The following is a 22,039-nucleotide window of genomic DNA, read 5'->3' on the forward strand; positions in this document are numbered from 1 at the left end:
TCCAAACACCTTATCCCTTGGAAGTTTTGTTAAGCAATGTGATGACTAGGCTCTTGGTGGTTCCACAATGTTAGCGTGTTGTATAGACACATCTATTATGGACATATTCGGTGTCAGGAACTGGCCGAGTGTGTCGACATCATATCTTGGCATCCGGTCAAATGGATAGCCCATTGGACGGCGATCTGGGTAGTTGCTGTTTCTGATTCCACAGTAGCTGGAAGCATCACTGCAGGCACCTCCCCTTACATTGTCCACCTGAAGGTACAACCACAGTGGTAACATAATGACAAGATTTAAATCTTTGCATATTGTCCATATAACTAGAGGTAGATCAAATACAATAACCCACCAACTTATGTAAATTCGAAGTTACGTAATAACTTTTCTATAGCGACCACAAGGAAAGAAACCTTGGATAAAAAGTCCCCGCGCAGCTGTCCCTTCTTCCGTTCAGCTCGGGCCATAAGGAAGCATGGTCCACTCTCCCCCTCCCCTCCTCGCGGGAGTATGGTGCACAGGAGTCTCAGGTCTGCGCAGATTTCTTTGGGGTTCCACTATAGTACCAGAAAGCTTGAAAGATGACCATTTTTTTGTTACTTTGAGACGACGATGCTAAACCCCTTATCAAATATACCTATTCAAAATGTTCCCAAGGTACATCCTTGTTTGCTTCTATTTAGTTCAACTTGGGTTCTTCTGTTTGTCTGAACTTCACATTATACTTGGCTCATTTCACAAAATTGCAACTATTACTCTTGATTACTTAGCTACTTGGGTCTCCGTAACAAAAGAATCCTAACCTTTGGCATCCTGATGGCCTGTATTTACATTGAGGACAGATGATTGCTATTTCAACTGACGCTGGCAGCAAAATCCCTGAAATTATTCTGTATGCTGGCAAGACTGCCGCTGTATAGTGTTATTTTCTTAGCCAAGAAGTATCAGTGTGATTTCAATTAAACTTTGCATGGGTGCAGGAATGGACCACTGCTACAAACTACATATTTTCATTCTCTCTCACCGAGGGGAGGGGCACATGGACATGCTATATGCTAATTTCTTTGAAAATTTTCAGTTTTCTTCTTCCACTAATTATTGGGAGGCAGAATGTGTAAATTTTACCTCCGCCAAAAGCCTTGTCTTTTAGAAAGAAAAAAAATGATTTCATCTCTATATAATAATTGGTTCATTTTTTTCCCCCCGACTAAATTTTGAAAAATGCATGCTTCAAAAGGTGCCGGCTTCAATGGAAATACACTTGCGCAAGGCTCCATCCACTAACGGTTAAACTATAAATTTTTATAAACTCTTGGGGGGGGGGGTGCAACTAGGCATAACTTGCCTCTGTTTATTGGTTATCTGTATGTTTAGATTTAATCTCAACAGGGAAACTGCGAAGAGGCATCTGGAATCTTGATCAAAGATAATCATCCCAAAAATGGCTGTGGACAAACACAAAAATTTGTCTAAGTTTAATACCCAAATATGCTTATGACGAAACTCTGTAACACTCACCCTATCATTACTCCAGTTTGTGACCATCACAAACAGCTCACAGGGGTAACCATCGACCTTCCCCTTTGGTATCAGCATGTGCTGAGGCCATCCACATCCACAGAAGTCGAAAGATTCCCCAGGAGATGGAGCAGCCGGTCGCTGTTCCAGATCTCGGAATGTTCTCTCAAATGGAATGGTTACAGATGAAGAATCGCTGCGGCGTTCTACAGTATTAAGTCTTGGCTGCACTGCAATGTAGTGGATTAATACATTTTTTTTTCCATGATCATTATTTTGGATATGTTGCCATTCTTCAGTTTGCAACTGCACATTTTCAGTCTTGCACAAGGATGCATTTAGGGTGAGGGGGTTGAGACTCCCTCCTCTAATTAGCAGAATGCTTGCATGTATATTTTTTTACATAAAGTCTGTTTATTTCTGCTGTGCTTAAATGATGACAGCAGTGAAACATCGATTTTATGATTTTCAGGGGTCAAAGTTTTAAACCTTAAAATGCGGTAAAATTTTAAATTTAGGAAAATTTTGTAATATTCTGATATTGTGTGACCATCAGGATTAAATGTATATTGTGGGAAAATGTAAAATCCAGTAACATAAAATCAGGGTACCAGTGTATTTTGAATTTACAGTGTTTATAAAAATTAATGTGTAATCAGGGACATTAATTTCCTTCACAGGCAAGTTTTTTTTTAATATAAATATTTAGAAGTTTTAATTGGGATAAGCTATATAAAACTGGTATCTGTTAACATGTTTAATTCTATGCAATTTTTTTTTATCCAGATATTATTATGTGTGCTATACCTGATTTGTGTCTGTGAGCAACTACATATTATAGATAATATTTTTCTCGGTGCCTGAAGTGGGGGATGTTTGTTTGAGCCTTGGGGTATGCTGAGATTCCAATAATAAAAGCGGTTTCATGAAAGTTTCAGGAATTCCAAACATTTCAAAATTTTGGCTCAACTGTACTTAGGAGGGGTTCTCAGCATCCTCTCCCTGTAGTATTTATGTAAAGCTTGTCTGAAGTGAGTTGTCAATTTTGGTTTGTGAACTTGCACTAATCTATAATGGCAAGAATTTTTTTGGGGGGGATGAACTTGGCCTTTACAAAAGTGGGCCATGTCACCCCCTGAACTATGATATGTTTGAATGTGAACCTATGAAAATGAGATTGACGATTTTTCAGATTTTGCAAGAATTGTGCTTATGGGTTGTTTATGGGGAGAGGCAGGCTCCAGAAGTCTGCAATATTTAAAATTTTAGTTGCATAACTACTGATGCAAGGCTACTAGACATCTCAACTTAATTGCGATGGGTCAGTCCATTCTTTTTAATTCCTGTCCTGACTTTTTTTGAACTGCAGTCTTGATGCAAAAAATAACTGGTTTGATGGCCTCCCACCTCCTCACCGCTGCTATACCACAGGTTATTATTATTATTATTTTCAAAGTGTACAATTATCATGGCTGTTCAGTGATACTGGCAGAAGAAAACTGAAGATTTGAAAACATTGCCTTTTTGTAAGTGATTGTGTTGGGTGAGAGGAGTCTATCGAGTTGATTTTTTTCCTTACTTTGAACTATAAGATGGAAATTCTAATTGTACATGTAGCTGCAAAAATAACACAGCATTTTGGATCTTCTATTTGTTCCACATGTTGGGATCTGCCTGCCCCCCATCCTGAAAGCCCTTTAAATAAGGCCACGTTTAGAAACAATTTCTAAATGTAACAGTCACAGTCACCAAAAACGTGAATGGCAGTTAGAAAGGTTTTTTTGCCCACTGTGAGAGGTCATTAATCTCCCACTCCACTTTGCTCTCAAAGGACAATTTCATGATTTCATGCATGTCTAATGCAGATGCTAAATATAAAAACAAACACAATGTAACTAATTCCATACTTACACAGTGCTGTGAATTTATCCAACTCTAACATCAGCTGTCTCTGCTCTCGGAACAAAAATGGCTGGCCTCTCTCATCAAACTTAGGGGCCAGGAATATTCTAATGGTTCCCATCTGCTGTATGTTGCTGCTGTTTTCAATCTGAAATGTGGTACAGTAAATCATAAAATTAGACAAATTGTAGACCATCAATTCTATTCTTTCATTTACTACTTTCTACTTTGTGCTACGACTATCATTTCATTCGCCAGATGCAAGGAGTCAAGTAAGAGTGTGATTTATGCAGCATGGCATTGGATTGAAGAAAAATTTTCCCAATTAGTCACAAGTAGAAGAAAACTGACATGAAATAAAATTACAAGATATATATTTACCTGTATCCTGTAGTTGAAAGCTCTGTGTTGGAGATGAGTCAGTCTTGCATACAGGGCACCTTGTGGCGCAAAATCAAGGCCACGTGACAAATCAACATCACTCTGTTGCCAAAAGGTGGACAAGATATTTTGCCCAACTCCCTGAGTCTCTATGGTCACAGAGCTAACTCGAATGCCAGGAAACGCGAGCTGTAAAAATGAAAAATTTCAATAACTTGGATACTGATATAAATAATGTCATGAAACACAAACTAATGCAACGGAGTATGTTGTAAGAGTATACATGACAAGGAAGAATGTTTAATGAATATTGGTTAGGGTGAGATTGATACGAGCCTGCCATTTGGAGCAATGTTGCACTGACATCATTATATGCCTCTATTTCAAGAGCTCTTTCTGTACAATTACTTACTATAATCCTGTACGTCTCTTATTTCCCCTTTATAAATAATAAAGAAGTGAGACAAAGATTATATTATCTGCGCAGTGGAAGTTAATTATCTTTCAGTAGGTATTTAAACTATTTAATGTAAACTTAATATTCATTGAACTATAATATTTATTAACAAATCAAATCAGTAAATATATTTTCCAAATTTATATATGCATCACATGGTTCATTCATAACCAATCAAAACACCTAAGAACCACATTTTAGTTAACTCAACCAAAATAACTATGTATTATCTCCCAATTAAATTATAACAGTCCGTCCAATTAGATTGTCAAAAGTCAGTACGTAACGGCTATACGAGTCCGAGTCAACTGTAGCCCTGCCCAAAACCTCCACAGCCAACATGACCCGGAGCAATCTACCTTAAAAAAAACAAATAAAACAAATTCCTTCTCTAGCACTTTTAAGAAGTCGAAATAACTATATTAATGTTAGGCAAATTACACCAGGCCATGCAGGCCCAAAAAGGGTGATACACGGAAATACAGTATACTCAGCCTGTGTCCAGTTAGTCCTACGTCTCCCCCAGTCGGCAAGGATCTGCCATGCCAAACTCCTCGCTCAACCAGCGCAGAAGCTTAGCCAATGGCATACCCTACCTTAGTCACATGTATATTGAGTCTTCAATAAGTCATCAATGAGCTATCGTACACTATGGGCTTACATTACCCAGTACTGAAATGAAAGTAGATATATCAGGGAGTAAGTGGTGTCATCTCTTGATCAATTACACAGAGGCATTACTTTTTATTAATCCCTCGTATAATGCTAACGCAATATTTCTAATACAAGAATTCTATAAAGATAAAACATATAAATACACCATCGGCGAGACCCTACCTGTGATTGGAAAACAAAAGTAATGTCACACCTTGTATTTCATTAATTGGGCATCGTTGTGATTAACCCAGAGTGGTAGCTACTTTAGATAACCAATACTTACACTTTGAGCAGTGTAAGGTGTCAATCTTCTCTTATGCTCCTGAAATATATGGTCGAGAAAAGCATGCCAGCGGTAGAATATTGGATCTCTCATGGCTGTGGTTGAATCCCCCATAACTCCAAATGTTTCCTGAAATAAAAAGGTCATTAATCTCCCACTCCACTTTGCTTTTAAAGGGCAATTTCATGATTTCATGCATGTCTAATGCAGATGCTAAATATAAAAACAAACACAATGTAACTAATTCCATACTTACACAGTGCTGTGAATTTATCCAACTCTATCATCAGCTATCTCGAAGGATCTATGAGATCTCCTGATGTGCAAGTGGCTGAACAGCAGTGGCATGCCCAAGGGGTGGGGGTGGGGGTGTATGTACCATGTGTGTATGTGGGGTCCGTACCATGCAGGATTCATGTGGTTATTCAGGCCAGATGTGGTGCCACCAGTGTTCTAAGTAAGTTTTGCTAAGGGTAACTAATTTTTTTGTCTGATATTCACATGCCCACGCACAGTGGCATGTCGTGGCCTCAAATTCGGCCGGGGCTTATTTTTTAAAGAATTTAAAATATAATGACAATTCACATGAATTACAAAAAAGAGGTATTTTTTTCTTCTAGACTACAAAACTGGACTTACTTTTTTGAAAGAATTTAAAATGTAATGACAAATTACATGAATTACAAAAAAACGGGTATTTATCTTCTTCTAAACTACAAAACTGGACTTATTTTTTTAAAGAATTTAAAATATAATGACAATCCACATGATTACAAAAGAAACAGGTATTGTTGTGAAACATACCTTTCTACGAACGTTGACTCCTGTTCTTCTGCTCAGCAAATTTTGTTATTACTTTTTCGTTGAAGCCCTCTATGTTTGAAATGTATTCTATCTCTATTGTAAGCAAGTGCCAAGGCATTTGGTCTGTTTTGTCCCATTGCATTTCTTAAGCAGGTTTTAATACGCTTCAATGTGCTGAAACATCGTTCAGATTCAGCTGTTGCCACTGGAGTTATTAAAACTATGTTTGTCATTTTTACTGTTTCTGAAAAGGTATCCTCTAAATAATTTTAAATAAAAAATGAATGCAATCTACTGAGAGAGTTTATGTTTTTCAACTATTCACTACAATAAAGAACACGAAGTTCCCTCTTTAGTTTTCCCTCTTCTATGAAGGGATCCGATAACATTAAAAAGAATATTTTGCTTACGAAATGCGTTTGCCTGCTTTCGTTCAAGATACAAGCAGGATTTTTCAGTTTTTTACAAAACCTGATTAAATGAGTGAAGCAAAGATGAAAATTACCTTTCACATATTTTTATTACTCAGATTCTATTTTTACTTAAACAATCGCAAGAAGGCACTTGTTAAGTCTCCTTCACCTGGTTTACACCGGAAAATCCAGATACAGGGATATATAGAGAATGCCCTGATTGTCTCGGTGAAGTTTCAATGTATAACCCTTGCATAAAATGAACACAAAATAAAAATAATGTAACACAATTGGAAATATTACTCACAATTTTAGCTAGCTTTTTTGTAGTTCAGCGCTGTACTTGTTACCTTATACTGACCGACGCTAATAAGCCATAAACCATATTTTCGAGAGCTCTCGACACTTAAACAAGGCTCACTTATCACTGACAAAACCACTGTTGACGTATCTTCCTAATTTCTGAAATGCACTTCCTGATCATTCCGCTTCAGTCTGTAGAAGCCACCTCTTGACGATCCGATCCGGTTACGCTGCAACTCTTCCCTTCTTCCAGGCTGCAAGTTCACTATTCAATTTCCTTTTTGGGGACCGAAGTCACTAATCATTCCGCGTTTCAACATAACGAAATATCAAAAATGTCAACTGCTCGTGTCACTGCAAATTTTCCAAGTTTTGGCAGCAACGAGCACGTGAACACGAACCGCAAAGACGCGACGTCATAACATCTAACCGCCGACTGCACTCTTTGTACGCCAAAAGTCCAGAACAGTCTATTTCTTAAGAGGGGTGTGAAGTGTTCTTTCTCCTCATTCGTTCCAGAGGAAGAGTCTTACAACAATCGGTTATAATTACAAAAGAAACAGGTATTGTTGTGAAACATACCTTTCTACGAACGTTGACTCCTGTTCTTCTGCTCAGCAAATTTTGTTATTACTTTTTCGTTGAAGCCCTCTATGTTTGAAATGTATTCTATCTCTATTGTAAGCAAGTGCCAAGGCATTTGGTCTGTCTTGTCCCATTGCATTTCTTAAGCAGGTTTTTAATACGCTTCAATGTGCTGAAACATCGTTCAAATTCAGCTGTTGCCACTGGAGTTATTAAAACTATGTTTGTCATTTTTACTGTTTCTGAAAAGGTATCCTCTAAATAATTTTAAATAAAAAATGAATGCAATCTACTGATAGAGTTCATGTTTTTCAACTCTTCACTACAATAAAGAACACGAAGTTTCCTCTTTAGTTTTCCCTCTTCTATGAAGGGATAATAAATCTGGGAAGATGCCTCTGTTTAAAGATTGTTCTCTTTCATTATGTCCTCATAGAGCAAGTTCATGTCGACCACAGAATTTTAAGCAATCGATAATTCTATTTAATATATGCCTATTTTTCCGGACAAATTAATTGTGTCTTGTAATTGACAGCATATGACCTTCATCAATTTGTGTTTGAACATCAACCCTGCCAAACTCACTCAAACATAGCGAATGAAAGCCACCAAAACACTACAGAACAACACGCGAGATCGAACGTGACGCATCGGAACTAGCCCCGAATCAGCACTCAAATCCATTGCACTCTCCCCTCCTCTCTCTGCTAGCATGTGACCTTCACTGTAGTGTAGGTGGGTGTAGGCCACGCCTTCCTTTGCGACGTGCCCCGGAAAACGATAATTGACATCAATGCCGCTAGGAGCGCTGTCGTATCCATTGCAACAGACGATGAATTTAGGTGGGTAAAAATCGCCTTTTAAAAGACTGTGTGATAGTTATGCATTATGGTGATTGATAATTACGTGAATACGTCCGTTTTTCTTTAGCGGCTAAGCCCCAAGGGACAAGATGCCACTGCCCACGCACATCTGTGGTATATTTTTATAATGATGATAGTTCCAATGGGAAATTTACATACAAAAAAACTGCTTTGAACTGTTACTATTTTCAAGTATCATTATTGGTGGAAATCAGTAAGTGTCATCAATGGTGTCAGTTCAAGGTGACACCGGCTCAGCCCTATTATATAAACAATTTATGTTTTATAATGTTACGGACAATAAACAGAGAAACACAACACACATTTATTATTTACTTACCAGAAAGCGATGGTCTGGATCATGGATGTAGGCAATAGCTAAATGTCCCATGTTGTGCAGCTCTCCATACAGATTCCTATTGGGGGACAGAATGCTTGATTCTACAATATTGCCCAGAATATCAATTCCACGGTCCTCAGTTAGAGGTACTGTCCTACCTTGTTCCTATGGACATGAAAAACAACATAAATTTTTTTTTTTTTCAAGCTAGTTACTTTTAGACTCCACAAGCATTATTGTATACAATTCAGGGTGTTGAAAGTATTAAGTTCTATAGCTTGTTTTAAAGAAAAAGTATACACGTTTGTTACAAATTTAGTGTGGACATAATCCTTATCATTAGATACTTATTTGATTTGATTTTAGTTATTTAGTGTTACTTTTCTGCCACTCTTTGGCTAATCACGATGAGTATGAGTGATGATAAAATGAGGTAGATGAAGGGGCACTCACAATGCTAACCACTCCACCACTAATCAATATCAATAATTCATAACTATTAACTCCTGCTACGAATTACTCCTTGTTGTGATTGTTGGAGTGTATGTGTCAAGAAAATATCAAAATTTGGAAAAGGTTTGATTTTAGACATTTAGATGAACTTTGGTTGGCTGTAAGTTCGAAATGGCACAATTTGAAAATACTTCTTGTGTACATGTTGTTCATCTTTCTACAAGAAAGATGATTTTTCAGGTATTTTCAAAACATGCCATTTCATACTTACAGCCAACTAAAGTTGGTATTCCCCCAGCTAGCAACTTTTTTGCGAAGCATCCCTCTTGGTTGTCACATTGTCACCATGTTAAACCATTGGAGCATCCCCAAGGCTCGACAAAACATCCTCCCAGCTAACATTTTCCACTTCAAGGGCTGGTACAACTAATGAAAAGCTCTCTCTGCTACATTGAAAAACTTTCCCTGGAATTACAGAAAAGACAAGATTCTGCAATCCACTCATGGTAATTAACATAAAAAAGAGGACAACTCGCCTGCAAAACTTCATGAATTTATTGACTAAATTCTGCACAAATCCATTTTATTACATGCAACATGAAATTGGAAAGAAATTGCCTTGTCACTAGACAAGCATAGAGACCATGTTGCAATTCAACAGTTTGTGCACTTTTGTTGTTATAACTGTGGACATGGTGTTCTAAGCAAAGTGTAACAACATAGTGCATCCTATGCCTATCCACACATTCTTGATGTACATCATACTGAAGGTGTTGTGATCAGCACCATGCTCCAGCCTCATTTTACCCCACCCAATTATCTCAAGATGAACCCCAGAGCCACTTTATGCAGAGACAAAGCTGGAAAAATTATAATTTTAGATTTCCAACCCTGGGAATCAACCCTCATGACAGTCAGATGCCATACTGACTAGACCACCATGGCTATTAAAATACTAATAGAGTATAAGTCAATGGGTACAGTAATATGTATAAAAATACTGAAATGTGTTCTTTAGTTGCACTATTTTATTTTTACCAACTTCTTTATATTCATTCATGGGGTCCTCTCCAATGGCACGGTAATAACGTCATTACCCTATAATCAAGGGGTCTCAGGTTTGATACCTGGTGGTCTGCAGGCTCAGCCCCGATTAACCTACCTGTGCCTAAAGTGGATTTAAAAACAAACTTGAAACAATATTCATTCATGGATGATGCCATTCGTGGAAATAATAAATATTGCAGTAAGGCATCTTAAACTTCCTCAAATGTGATATATAGGGAGGCTGAACCTCGCTCTGTAGCAAATAAATATGCAAATATGCTATGGCAAAAATGTTCTAAAAGTGCACTAAATTGCAACCTAATTGTAAATTAACCATGCTATAAACTTACATCTAATACAAATCCTTGATGTATTGCCTCGTATATTCTTTCCCTCCATCGCACAAGATCTTGAATGTCAAATGTTATGTCATCTGCCTCTCTGTTGACATCCTGCAAAATGTAAAATGATGTCATTATAATGTTGTGATTCATTAGGTGCTTAGGTGATTTCATAACATCAACGTTCTTAAAATTATAACCAATAGGTTTTACTAAGCCTTGCGGATGGTACACAAAACAGTAATTTTGTTAGTAGTATTATATGGATGTGAAATTTGGTCCCTTACATTAAAAAAGGAACATAAATTAAGAGTATTTGAAAATAATATTTAAACCTAAAAGGGATGAGGAGACAGGTGAGTGGAGAAGGTTACATAATGTAGAAGTACACAATTTGTATTCTTGTCCTGTATTAGAATAATTAAATCAAGAAGACTTAGGTGGGCAGGTCATGTGGTATGAATGGGAGAGGAAAGAAGATTTCAAGGATTCTTGTTGGGAAACCTGATGGTAAGAGACCTGTAGGAAGGTCAAGATGAAGATTGAGGCATAACGTTGAGATGGACCTAAGGAAATCGGTAAGGATGGAAAAGATTTTATGGATCTTGCACAGGATAGGGACAGATGGAAAGCTTGTGTTGCTGCAGTTGTAGACCTTTGGGTTTAAGAAGGCTAGAGAGTTAGTTAGTTAGTCTTGAGGATGGTGATAAAACTATGACGTGCTCAAAATAAAAGCCTACCATTTAAGGAAGAAAACAGTTAACTGACTAAAGATCACAAATAGGATTGAGCCAGTACCAATGGCATCCATACAGAAAAGGATCAGTCCAAATTTCATTACTGATCCCACCCAATAATTAAAAAAAAACAGATTTATTTGATACTTTTTATGGTGCAGTTTTTAATACAATAAAATTGTCACTACCTTAGTCACTCAGAAAACAAGATTCCAGATATATAATGACGCCCACAAAATCCTGGAAATTATGAAGAATGAACTAACTAAGTCTCTAGCCTTCTTAAACCCAAAGGTTTATGCCTGAAGCAACACAAGCCTTCCATCTGTCCCTATCCTGGGCAAGATCAATCCCATTTTTTCCATGCTTACCAATTTCCTTTAGGTCCATCTCAACGTTATCCCTCCATCTTTGTTTCAGCCTTCCTACTGGTCTCTTACCATCAGGTTTCCCAGCAAGAACCCTGTAAACTCCTCTTTCCTTTCCCATTCATGCAACATTATCAAGAATGCACAATTTTAATTAATTTTACTAAGATATTGGGTGGAAAAATGTATTTTGTGATTAAATGACAACCCTTTTGCTACTATGATTATGTAAAATGTGAACTTATGAAGATTTTTAAGTTCTACTCAATTGAAGTAGTATCGTTCTAAGGAGTACGTACACAGATACTAACATTTATAAACAGTCTTTGTTTCTATTTCAGTTATCTTGCATCACTTTTCTACCTTGTGGCTTAATTGTGACGATGGAGAAGAACCAATAAAATGGGAGATGGGGAAAATTAAGAGTATTGTGAACTACTTTCGATTGTATTGGTCGGAATCTAAAAGAGTATTGGTTTCGCTATGGTATTGTCTCAGCACTAATTGGAAGCAATACCGACTGACTGTTTATAGGGGTCTTCATGATAAAAGTTTGTTCCAGTGATAGTAGAAGTGTCATACTTCATCAAGCAGAAGAACTTCTGGTTAGGGAAAAGTTCTTTAGAATTAAATTTGATACAATGGAAAATTCAAGATTCAAAATGAAAGAAACTGGCCAAAATCAGCAAGAGAAAGAAAGTGTCTGCAAGGCTCTTCAATAACAAAGTTGTTAACATTAGAAGAGTCAAGTTTCACCAACTCTACTGTGCAACAGCACTCTGAGGGCCAGAGACTGCCAAGCAGCTTTTCATTGGACAGTTCATGGTCAGTGAATTTAGTCCCATTACAGCTGTTTTCTGTCTTTTGAGACCACTAGGTTTTCCAATTGTCCTCCTGATGCTGGGGGCTCACGCGGGAAATTGAACCAGGCACACGAGAGGCAAGACCACTAACTATTTGGTTATGTGGAAGTGTAGCTTAATTAACATTTTAAAGATTCAGTGTCTACAGAGATCTTCAAGATTGAACAATTTGCTCCAATCGGAGAGTAACCAAAGGTTTGGTTTGGTTTGGTTTCATTTGGTGCTTTAAGTCCACTTCATGCACAGTAAGGCTAATCGGGACTGGGCCTACAGTTTAAAGTGGGATCCGAACCACTATATGCCTCCACCGGGTATCGAACCCAGGACCCCTTGATTACAAGGCAACGACGCTAAGTAACCAAACGAAACCAGGTTTACATTGATCTTCAAAATTAAATCTGGGTGAGTACATCAAGACCAAACTTTTTATGGTGTTTGTCTTAGAACACTGGAGAATGTTACATTTTCAGCAGTGAACATTGAGAAAAATCTTTGTGGGAACAAATCAATAATGGCTTTATAAAAATTTTATATTTCATGCCACATGTCGTCAACATATTAAAAATTAGATAAAAATCCGAATTTTTGGACCAACCTCGGTCCTTTCATGACTCTTCTTCTTTCCTTCCATCCTTGAAGAAGGATTGAGGTCAGTCCGAAAATTCAGAAGACAGAACAAGGTGCATGTTGTGATTTAATCTTATTTCAAATAAAATGACGACTTCGTTTTTCAATCTGCTTGCTGGACTGTTTTCATTGAGATGACTTGATCTTCATAAAGAACTTTTGTCACTAGCCACATACATCGAAAAGATATCTGGGTCATACTTGCTAATTCCCTTTGACTGAAGACAATGAGCCACAGTCACTTAGGGTCTTTAATGAGCACAAAAGGCTGAATGATTGATTGAATTAGATTATTTTACTTTGCTTTTCTTCCAATGAAGATGAGTGATGGTATGATGAAAGAACACTCACAAAGAACACCCATCTTCAAGCTAGGATATGAACCCAGGATCCCTGGCATTGTAGGCTGAAGAATGCTGACATATTAAATACACAGAAGCAAATTACTAACATTAGTATTTTGATTGGTGTATTTAATATCTACTGCAGCTTTTTTTCCCCCCAAACATGAATGACATTGACATAATTTGAGAAAATAAATATAGGAGTGGCTATTCTTGATTACTATCACCAAAGAACAATTATAACCACAGAATAGAATACTAACCGACATAGACATGTTTCTGGGCCTAGGTGGATAAACTCTGCTTGCCACTAGGCTCTCAAGCTTTGGAAAATAAGCCTCTGGAATGGCTTCGTCAAAGTTGTGAAAGCGAGTAACTCTCTGTAAGTTGTTGCACAGTCTCTCAAAGTTGTATCTGTCAAAAGAAACATAACAATTTAGGTTGATTGCATTGTTAGTTTAGCAATCAAACTGTCTTAAACAGATTGAATCTCTTGGTACTTGAATTTATTTTGATATAATAAACATTAATTTTATCCTGGGCAGCGGCGTATACTCTGGGTCACCTAGGTAATCTGAGATGATGCAGCTATAATTTTTTTAAAAAGTTATTTTTTTCTCTTCGCAATATTCTTCCGAACCAATCTTTGATTCACATATTTCTTTGCTTCCAGCGCGCGAATGTTTTCAACCATTTGCCACGGAATGTCCATGAGGGGTTTTCTCCAACTGGTGGAATCTGGTGACGTCAGGGTGAGATTCCACCGGCTCCCTTTAAATCCCTTGATGGGAGGGAGGGGAAGGAAACACTGCTTCTCAGGCGCGGTGATTCCGTGGCAAGGGTAACCTCCTTCCAGAGAGAGTCCATCGGCCGCACTCTCCAACCCAGAGCCTTTGCCGTTCCGTCAGCTGGCACCCTCTTCTGCCAACTGCCATTCTTCCCCGATGGCCTTTGTATCGTAGGAGCTGTGTTGTTTACGACAGGGAAATTTCTCAGGAAACAGAATTCTGGGTTCACAAATTACGTACTGAAAAGGGAAGTAGAGAAAATACATCTGAAAATGCGCGAGAAACAGGGAAATCTGAAAAACATTTGCGAACCAATTCTATGTTAATTCTCATTTTACATTTGCTTCTGCCTTCCTGATCTCTGCTATTTCAACAGATATTGTCAAAGGAAAAAAAACTTTAATATTGAAGATGAAGGTAATTAAATAAATTAAAATTTGAACTAGAAATTCAAGAAATTACACCGACCTCCATTGCGGAGTGTTAGCACAGCTCCCTTCGAAGCCAGAGCTCCAGGGTTCGAATACCAGTCTGGGCATGGGTGTTCTTTGTAAAGGTCCCTTCATCAATGTCATATCATCACTCGTAGTGATTAGCCAAAAGTAGCAGAAAAGCGACGTCAAATAACAGTTTAATCAATCGATTAATGAAGTAATTAAACTATTTATATGCTTACTTTTTTTTTCATTTTTGTATTTTAAAATGCGTGATTACTTTCTTTGTAGCCTTCAAAACCAGTGAGAGTACTTCTTTTGCAGAAATGAATAATTTTAAAAGGGAAAGCTATCAGATATAAATTACATATATACGTACACATATATTAGGTAATTTAAGTTGCTTTTCCTCCCTCTTTAGATTAATAATTATCATAAGGATAAAAGATGTTTGAATGTAAAATATATAAACAAAAAGTGCAATGATTGAAACTTATAGAACCTCGCGCATCGCAGGGAATATAAAGCTGGGACAGGGAATTTTTCAGCATCCATAGGGAATTTAATTCTGTGTCAAGCAGGAAGGAACCACAGGGAATTGAATGCATGTTGTAGCGATTCGAGAATTTAATATTTGTTTAGGTATTAGTGGTTTAGTATTCATGCTAGTGCTGTGTTTACTGAAGTTAAAGGCAATGGATATAATACAATATTTGCGTGTGAAAATATTTGGAACGGGATCTTTTCCGGAGAAATTGGAAATAGTTGATGTAGGTAGGCCAGTAACATATCTTGTACCACAGGTCTTGAACAAACTTGAAAAACAAAAATCGGGAATGTACGAGTAACTGGGTAATGGGGTAACTTGAATTATACACTTCAATTAATATTGAGGGTTTTTATTTCACTACCGCATTCCTTTCATATTCTTTGTTACAGTTTTTTTTTTATATAGATTTATTATATTTTCTTGTTTTATTATTTGAAATTCTAAACGTAGATTAACTGCAAGTAAAATCACAACAATTATTCGACAGTGGTCGCAACAATAAGGTAAAATTTTTAACACATATATTCATAAATCCTGTATGGATGTTGAGGTAAATTTGCAGGGAGACTTCAGGAGTGGGTGGATAAATCAAGTGTCGGAGATTACCCACTAGTTAAAACCAGCATACGCCACTGATCCTGGGACCCCATTTTTTCAAAACAAAATACTAATCTATTTCATAAAGACGATCTTAGTTATTTACAACTCTACATTGCTTATATAGTTGACTTCCACGGTGGATAGCACAGCACGCTACAATGCAAGGGGTTTCAGGTTTGAATCCCAGGCTCGGCATGGGTGTTCTTTCTGAGTGTCCTTTAATCAATTTCATCATATCATCACTCATCCTCATCTTTGCGATTAGCCAAAAGCAGCATAAAAGCGAAGTAAAATAAACCACATCAATCAATCAATATTGCTTAAATAAAATTTAAGTGTTATTTCTCAATCTGCCACTGATTTCAAAGAACACCAACAAATTTTAACAGTTTAACTGAGGTGTCAAATATAATTGCAAAAACAAAAATAAGCCAGCTGGAAATTACTTATTACTAACTAGTTACCTTGCCACAATTTGCTGATGCATGTAATAGAACAATTCACCTCTCCTATCCTTGTTGACAATGTCTCGAGGACCTTCGAAAGGATACACCAGGTGCCAGTGCCAGTGATGAAGACAGATTCCGACATCCTCACGGAAATATGCAAGTCGATGTTCGTCCTCGAGATCTGATGCAGTGTAGTTTTGAGGGATCTCCAATGGAACCTAAGATATTTTAGAGGTAATTTAATCTTGTGCACTTACATTTAAACATGTTTCCTATGGACATGGAAATTTAATTTTTGACAGAACACGAAATATGAGATTACACGCTTAATACACATTTTAAGTACTATCTAAATATAGGAAGTGCTTTTTTCCTACCACATTTTTGTTACAAAATGTTGAGAAACTAAATGCAAAGTAAACTTTTAACTTATTTGCTACAAAACTTACTCATTAGAGGACAGTGCCTTCCTGAAGCCTTCCTCCCACTTATATATTTAGTGGCACTATCAGCCACTAAATCTATAATACTAACATTATTAATTATTAAAGAGTGTTTTTTTCTGAGTCGAAAGGTCGATTGATTGATGAAAAGGTAATCCTACTGCCATATATTTGTACAGTGGGATCCATGAGTATTACTATGAAAATTGTCCATAACCATGTTCATGCACTTTATTTGACACACAATAAGAGCTTCAATAATTAAAAGAAAACTCAATACAAGGTGTTGACAACTTCTGCACCAGCATACATAAAAATACATCTCTTAAAAACACATAGGATGTAAGAGAAAAATTAATGAAAATAGTCACGGACAATTTGCACGGTAATACTCATGGATCCCACTGTACATGATAAGCCTTTCTTGGGTAATCTATATTTTGTTCATTAAATGACACATGGACCTTTGGACCGAGGATAGCAATGCTCACTTTCAATATTTCCTCTCCTTGTGAAAAACTGCTGTGATGCTCCAAATTCTGATAAATTACATCTAGTAAAATTCCTTCTAGCATATTCAAGTGAATCCCCATGTGGTTTTCTTTCACTGTTGCCTCGATATTCACAATAGTTTTGTGTCTATGTAAGCCTACAAAACTATATTGCAAATTATCTAGACAACTGTGAAAGCAAACCACGCTAAGATTCATGTGAATGCTATTACGAGTAATTCTAGGTAGATGTATTTTTTTAGAATTGGAATATCATGGTGGTCTTTTGAAGGTAGAGGAATTTTCAAAAACTGCTTGGCTGGTGACGGCCAGTGGACCTTCACATGAACAACTGAACTCATAACCGAACGGTTAACACTCTCACCCTTGGTGCAAGCAGTTCTTGGTTAGATTCGTAGTGGAAGCTACCAAATTTTGTTGTTGATCCATCATTTTAAGGACAATTCGGATGATTCTTGAGAAAAAGAAGTAGCGAGTTCCGAACTCAAAATCCAGAAAACACCAGCGATGTGACTCGAAGCGCTAATCATGCGCCACCGAATGTAAAAGTTGCTTGCCAGGCCGTGAGCCTCAGAGAGCTCTTGCACTATGGAATGTTAGTTTAACATAGACAAATATTAGCTTCGTTTTCACATGCAGAGAAAGGGTGCCGGTATCGCACACTGTTACATACTTAGCCCTCCTCAAATTTAAGGAATATCTTCAGTTTACATACCCTTTCGCCTTGCTGCATGACATTGGCTTCTATTCGGGCATCGACGAAAACAGAACCTTCCATAAATTTATCAGGGAACACCTCGCTGAGTGGTGGAATTTCAAGCTGTCTTGTGTCTGGGCGGTGCAGAAGGGCCACAGACAAAGCATATACGTACAGGCCAGGATTCATTCTATCCCTGCAATACACAGTAGCTGCCAGGAAGTCTTCATAGGATCTCATTCCTAAAATGGATAAATGCACAAACATAAATCATAACCTCATTATATTCCATGCCATTAGTACAAATTTGTATCACTTCGCTGTCTTTCTTTAATCCAAACACAGGAACACCTAAAAATGTCAACTTAGTTACTACATCATTACAATGCCAAGGAAGAGATCACAATAATCATTTTCACACATTATATGTTATTCTCTCTTTCTCTTTTTGAACATTTTATCAATTTTCATATAATCATACCAAAGGCAATGGGGGGGTCAGAACGAACCCATCTTCATTTGGACTTCATTTTCATCAAGAAAATATGACAGTATAATTAATTTACTAATTTTCCCTACTCCCTCCCCCCTGCTTTAACATATTCTGGGTGCACATCAGGACTCTAAGTGATGGGGATACATCCCCCGAGCTGTCTCATTGCTATCTTGTTAATGCAAGGATTGACCAAACATCCCCCAGCTAGCAATTTCCACTTTAAGCGCTGGTGCACATGAATGATCGAAATAGGTATTAAAATTTGAAATGGGCAAACTTTGGTACAATACAATTACATATAGTAATTGTTGTGTATTACAACAAAAATTTAAGCACTGAAATTAATCAAATCTGCTGGTAGGACCAAAATCAGTGGCATGTCCAATGGAGGTTGATTGAAGGGGAGGGGGGATGTCATACCAGTACTTTCCCCCATCATTCCTAAGATAAGATAAGATAAGATTTATTTCCATCCACTTGATCACATGAGTACAAATAGCACTATGATATGAGATACGTCAATTACATGTGTAATTTTATGTACAAAGGAATTAACACATACTTAAGATATTAAAAAAGTATAAAGAGTATACAATAAAATTACATGTATAATTTTGAATACAAAGGAATTAACACATACCCTCGAATGTATGTGGGTCCCCTCCCCCAAAATGTACAAAATTTTCATTTCAATCAATTAAACAATATGACACTGCTACTACATTAGTTTAACAGTCTGATATGATATGATATGATATGATTTATTTATTTCCATCCACTTGATCTTATAAGTACAAATAGCACTATGATATGGGATAGGTTAATTACATGTATGATTTTGAGTACAAAGGAATTAACACATACTTATGCATATTAAAAAGTATAAAAGAGTATAGAATAACTTAAAAAATAGAAGAAAAATCAAAGGTTATGGCTATTAATGAAAAATATGATCTAAGTACTCCTCTGTGCTATAAAACAAATACTTCATAAGCAAGCTTTATACTGTTATATTAAATTTGGTTGGATTATGATTCTTGAATTCCTCTGGCAGCTTGTTATAGAGTTTTACACCTTGAAATCCTAGACCACTATGTGTTTTGGATGTGCGGACAGTAGAAAGGTGGAGGGAGTTATGCATACGAGTGCTGTACTTGTGTATGTCCAGATTTTTTGAGAAGGTTTTAGAATTTGTATCAATAAAGTACAACGTTTCTAATATGTACAAACATGGAGGAGGTAATGTTTGAAATTCATTGAAAATTTGTTTTGTTGGGTTTGAGAGGGATACATTCTTCATAATTTTTAATATGCATTTTTGCCAAATAAAAATTTTCTGCATTTTGGGTGAGCTGCCCCAGAAAGGGATACCATATGTAAGTACAGGTTGAATCTGTCCAAAATATACTGTCCTTAAATCATTCAAAGTTAAAATATTTCTCAAAATTCTCATCATGAGAGAGAGAGAGAGAGAGAGAGAGAGAGAGAGAGAGAGAGAGAGATATTGATTGCCAAATGCAGTGAAAGATGGCAAAATACAGGACCAACTTTCTAAAGAAGATATATCCCACAAAAATCCTGGGCATACCACTGGACAAAATATCGATTTAAGTCATATTGTTGCGATTTACATACCCATAAATACTTCTATAAGTCTTGAAGCAAGCCTTCTATGGCTGGGCAAGAAAAGTGAGAAGCTTTCTCTTCTTCCGAGCTGCAAAGGGCCACTGAGATCAGGCAGAGTAATATTCTTCACATTAATACTCAGTTCTGGGTGAACATCTTGTCCAAATCTGGTTACCAGTTCATCTGCCATGGCTTGAAACCTATCAGCCTGAAATGAAAATATGCAAAATAAATTGTGCATGTTCTCAATCCTCCATTTAGTTCTCTGAATAATGGCATAATTGTTGATTTCTACTTAATAATAATAATAATAACCCATGGTTCAACAGTTCGTGAGGGCCAAGGCCTACCTATTGACTGCCAGCCTCACTACCACATGACTCAGCAGAGGTGGGCGAGCCATAACTGCCGATGCTATATTAACTTTCTTTCTAGAAAAGTAAAGAATAATTTACTCTAGTTTAACATCTAACTAAACACACATGTTCACTCTTTAGCAAATCATTTAATGTTAGCTGAAGAATTAAAAGCCAGAGTCCTTCATTCTCACTAATCCATAATCCTAAAATATCTTTAATCCCAGATAAATCTATTCCTAATAAATCATCCAACCATTTACAGAGTGACGTGTGGTCAGCACGACAACCCCCCAGTCAGTGTTTTAAGTTTCCATGACCAGGTTACACTACTCATTCGTAGCTCCCCAATTTCCCCATGATAGTGGATGGCTACCAGTTCCATATACTGGACAAAATCTGAGGAGAAACAGGGAACTTGAAACAGTGCATGTCCTGTAGACTGAGCCAAAAACGTGACACATTACACTGCACAGCCATGGTGCGGGACTGATTTCTTCTACTTGTTTGTGGTTAGTGCTACGTAGTTTACCATATTCTCTGTATCTGTTGCCACATCATGTTTTAAAACAGTAGTTCCAAAACTTTAATCGTTGATTGGTATTCTTGCTATTGTATAACAGGATTGTTTGTGGCACACTTACCAAGAAGAGAGAGATGGTGGCCAACTTGCAAACTAAAGGAGACTGTCATTTGTTTACTCCTCTCGGAGCCACCACAGATGAAAATGCTCCCATGTTGCCACATTTATTACTTCCTTCCCTTTCTTCATTATCAATAAATTCAACAACGTTAAATATTATGCCTCTCTTTTACTGTGTAGTTGTTCCCTTCATTTGACTTTGAACAAAGGCCATGACAATGTGTTGAAGAATGTCACACATTTTGCCAATACAGGGGAAGAATTGCAAGCAAGCATCTGTTTGCACCAGCAACAATCCATTCACATGTTTAGGACCGAAAATTTGATAACAACAAGGTTTTTCTTTTCTTGGTAAAGCAGCAAGCCAAAATTTCCTTTAATGTTAGTGAGTAGGTTAGGGGAAATGTAATAAAATAGTACATCATAATTAATGGAATTTATTTATTTTAATTCATTTTTAATTCAATATTTTTCAACATTGGGATGTTGATTGAGGTTTCATATTAATATTTTTATTTATTTTGGTAATAATATGTACTGAAAAAAGAAAAATAAGGAACATTAACAAGCCCAATCTTTGCACTGGAACAGACCACATTTCTTTGCATGAAAATAATTCATTTTATCATACACAATATATACCAGTGATATTTAAAGTATAGAAATAGAGAATATTAAGAACATACCAACATGTCTGTTGGAACATTGTACACAACCTTCCCATTTCCTTTCGGTACAAAAATTGGTTCACCAATGCGTTCAAACAGGTACAGCACTTCCTGCTGATTTTGTCTTGTTCCGCCAGATGCCATTGCTCCTGAAAGAAATGTGCATAATTTTAATATGAAAAATAATCTTCCCTGTTTTTTAAAACTATTTTAAATAAAAAGGATTAGCAGGTGTAAACTGGTTACGTTAGTAAGGCATTTCATTACCTTCCTTGTGATATCTTGACAAATCAACAATGGAGCATGATGGAAATTTCTGATATTTACAGTAGGGAAAATCTACTGTTATCAAGTGTACCCTACTGTGCTCTCGGGAATCTACTGAAACTCTGCAGTTTTCTACTGAACACCTTTAGTAGGTTCTACGCTAAAGTTGAAAATTCGACAACAGTGCTAATGGGGCTTTCTCATCTTGGTGGAGCAGTAAGTAA

General features: G+C 36.9%; 1 protein-coding gene across 1 annotated transcript; it reads right to left on the reverse strand.

Annotated features, from left to right (window-relative positions):
* Positions 1-45: 45 nt before the first annotated feature.
* On the reverse strand, positions 46-21,676 carry LOC146001890 (phenoloxidase 2-like). The gene is made up of 12 exons (XM_083139601.1): positions 21,567-21,676; positions 19,891-20,089; positions 17,778-18,001; positions 16,123-16,325; positions 13,550-13,700; positions 10,357-10,458; positions 8,507-8,671; positions 5,199-5,327; positions 3,802-3,990; positions 3,430-3,568; positions 1,505-1,748; positions 46-244 (listed from the first exon to the last, which is right to left on the reverse strand). Exons 1-12 carry the CDS (start codon positions 21,570-21,572, stop codon positions 46-48), a joined length of 1,950 nt encoding a protein of 649 aa, XP_082995727.1. The 5' UTR covers positions 21,573-21,676.
* Between the last annotated feature and the right edge of the window lie 363 nt (positions 21,677-22,039).

The sequence above is a fragment of the Lepisma saccharinum genome, chromosome 18, assembly GCF_977018435.1.
Source record: "Lepisma saccharinum chromosome 18, izLepSacc3.1, whole genome shotgun sequence".
In the NCBI taxonomy this organism is placed as follows: domain Eukaryota; kingdom Metazoa; phylum Arthropoda; class Insecta; order Zygentoma; family Lepismatidae; genus Lepisma; species Lepisma saccharinum.

Excerpts from the sequence above, each read along its gene's own strand:
- LOC146001890 (XM_083139601.1), bottom strand. Across the intron at positions 13,701-16,122 it reads CATCAGCAAATTGTGGCAAG|ATACAACTTTGAGAGACTGT; the intron begins GTAACTAGTTAG and ends TTCTTTTGACAG. Across the intron at positions 1,749-3,429 it reads GGATAAATTCACAGCACTGT|TGCAGCCAAGACTTAATACT; the intron begins GTAAGTATGGAA and ends ACTACATTGCAG.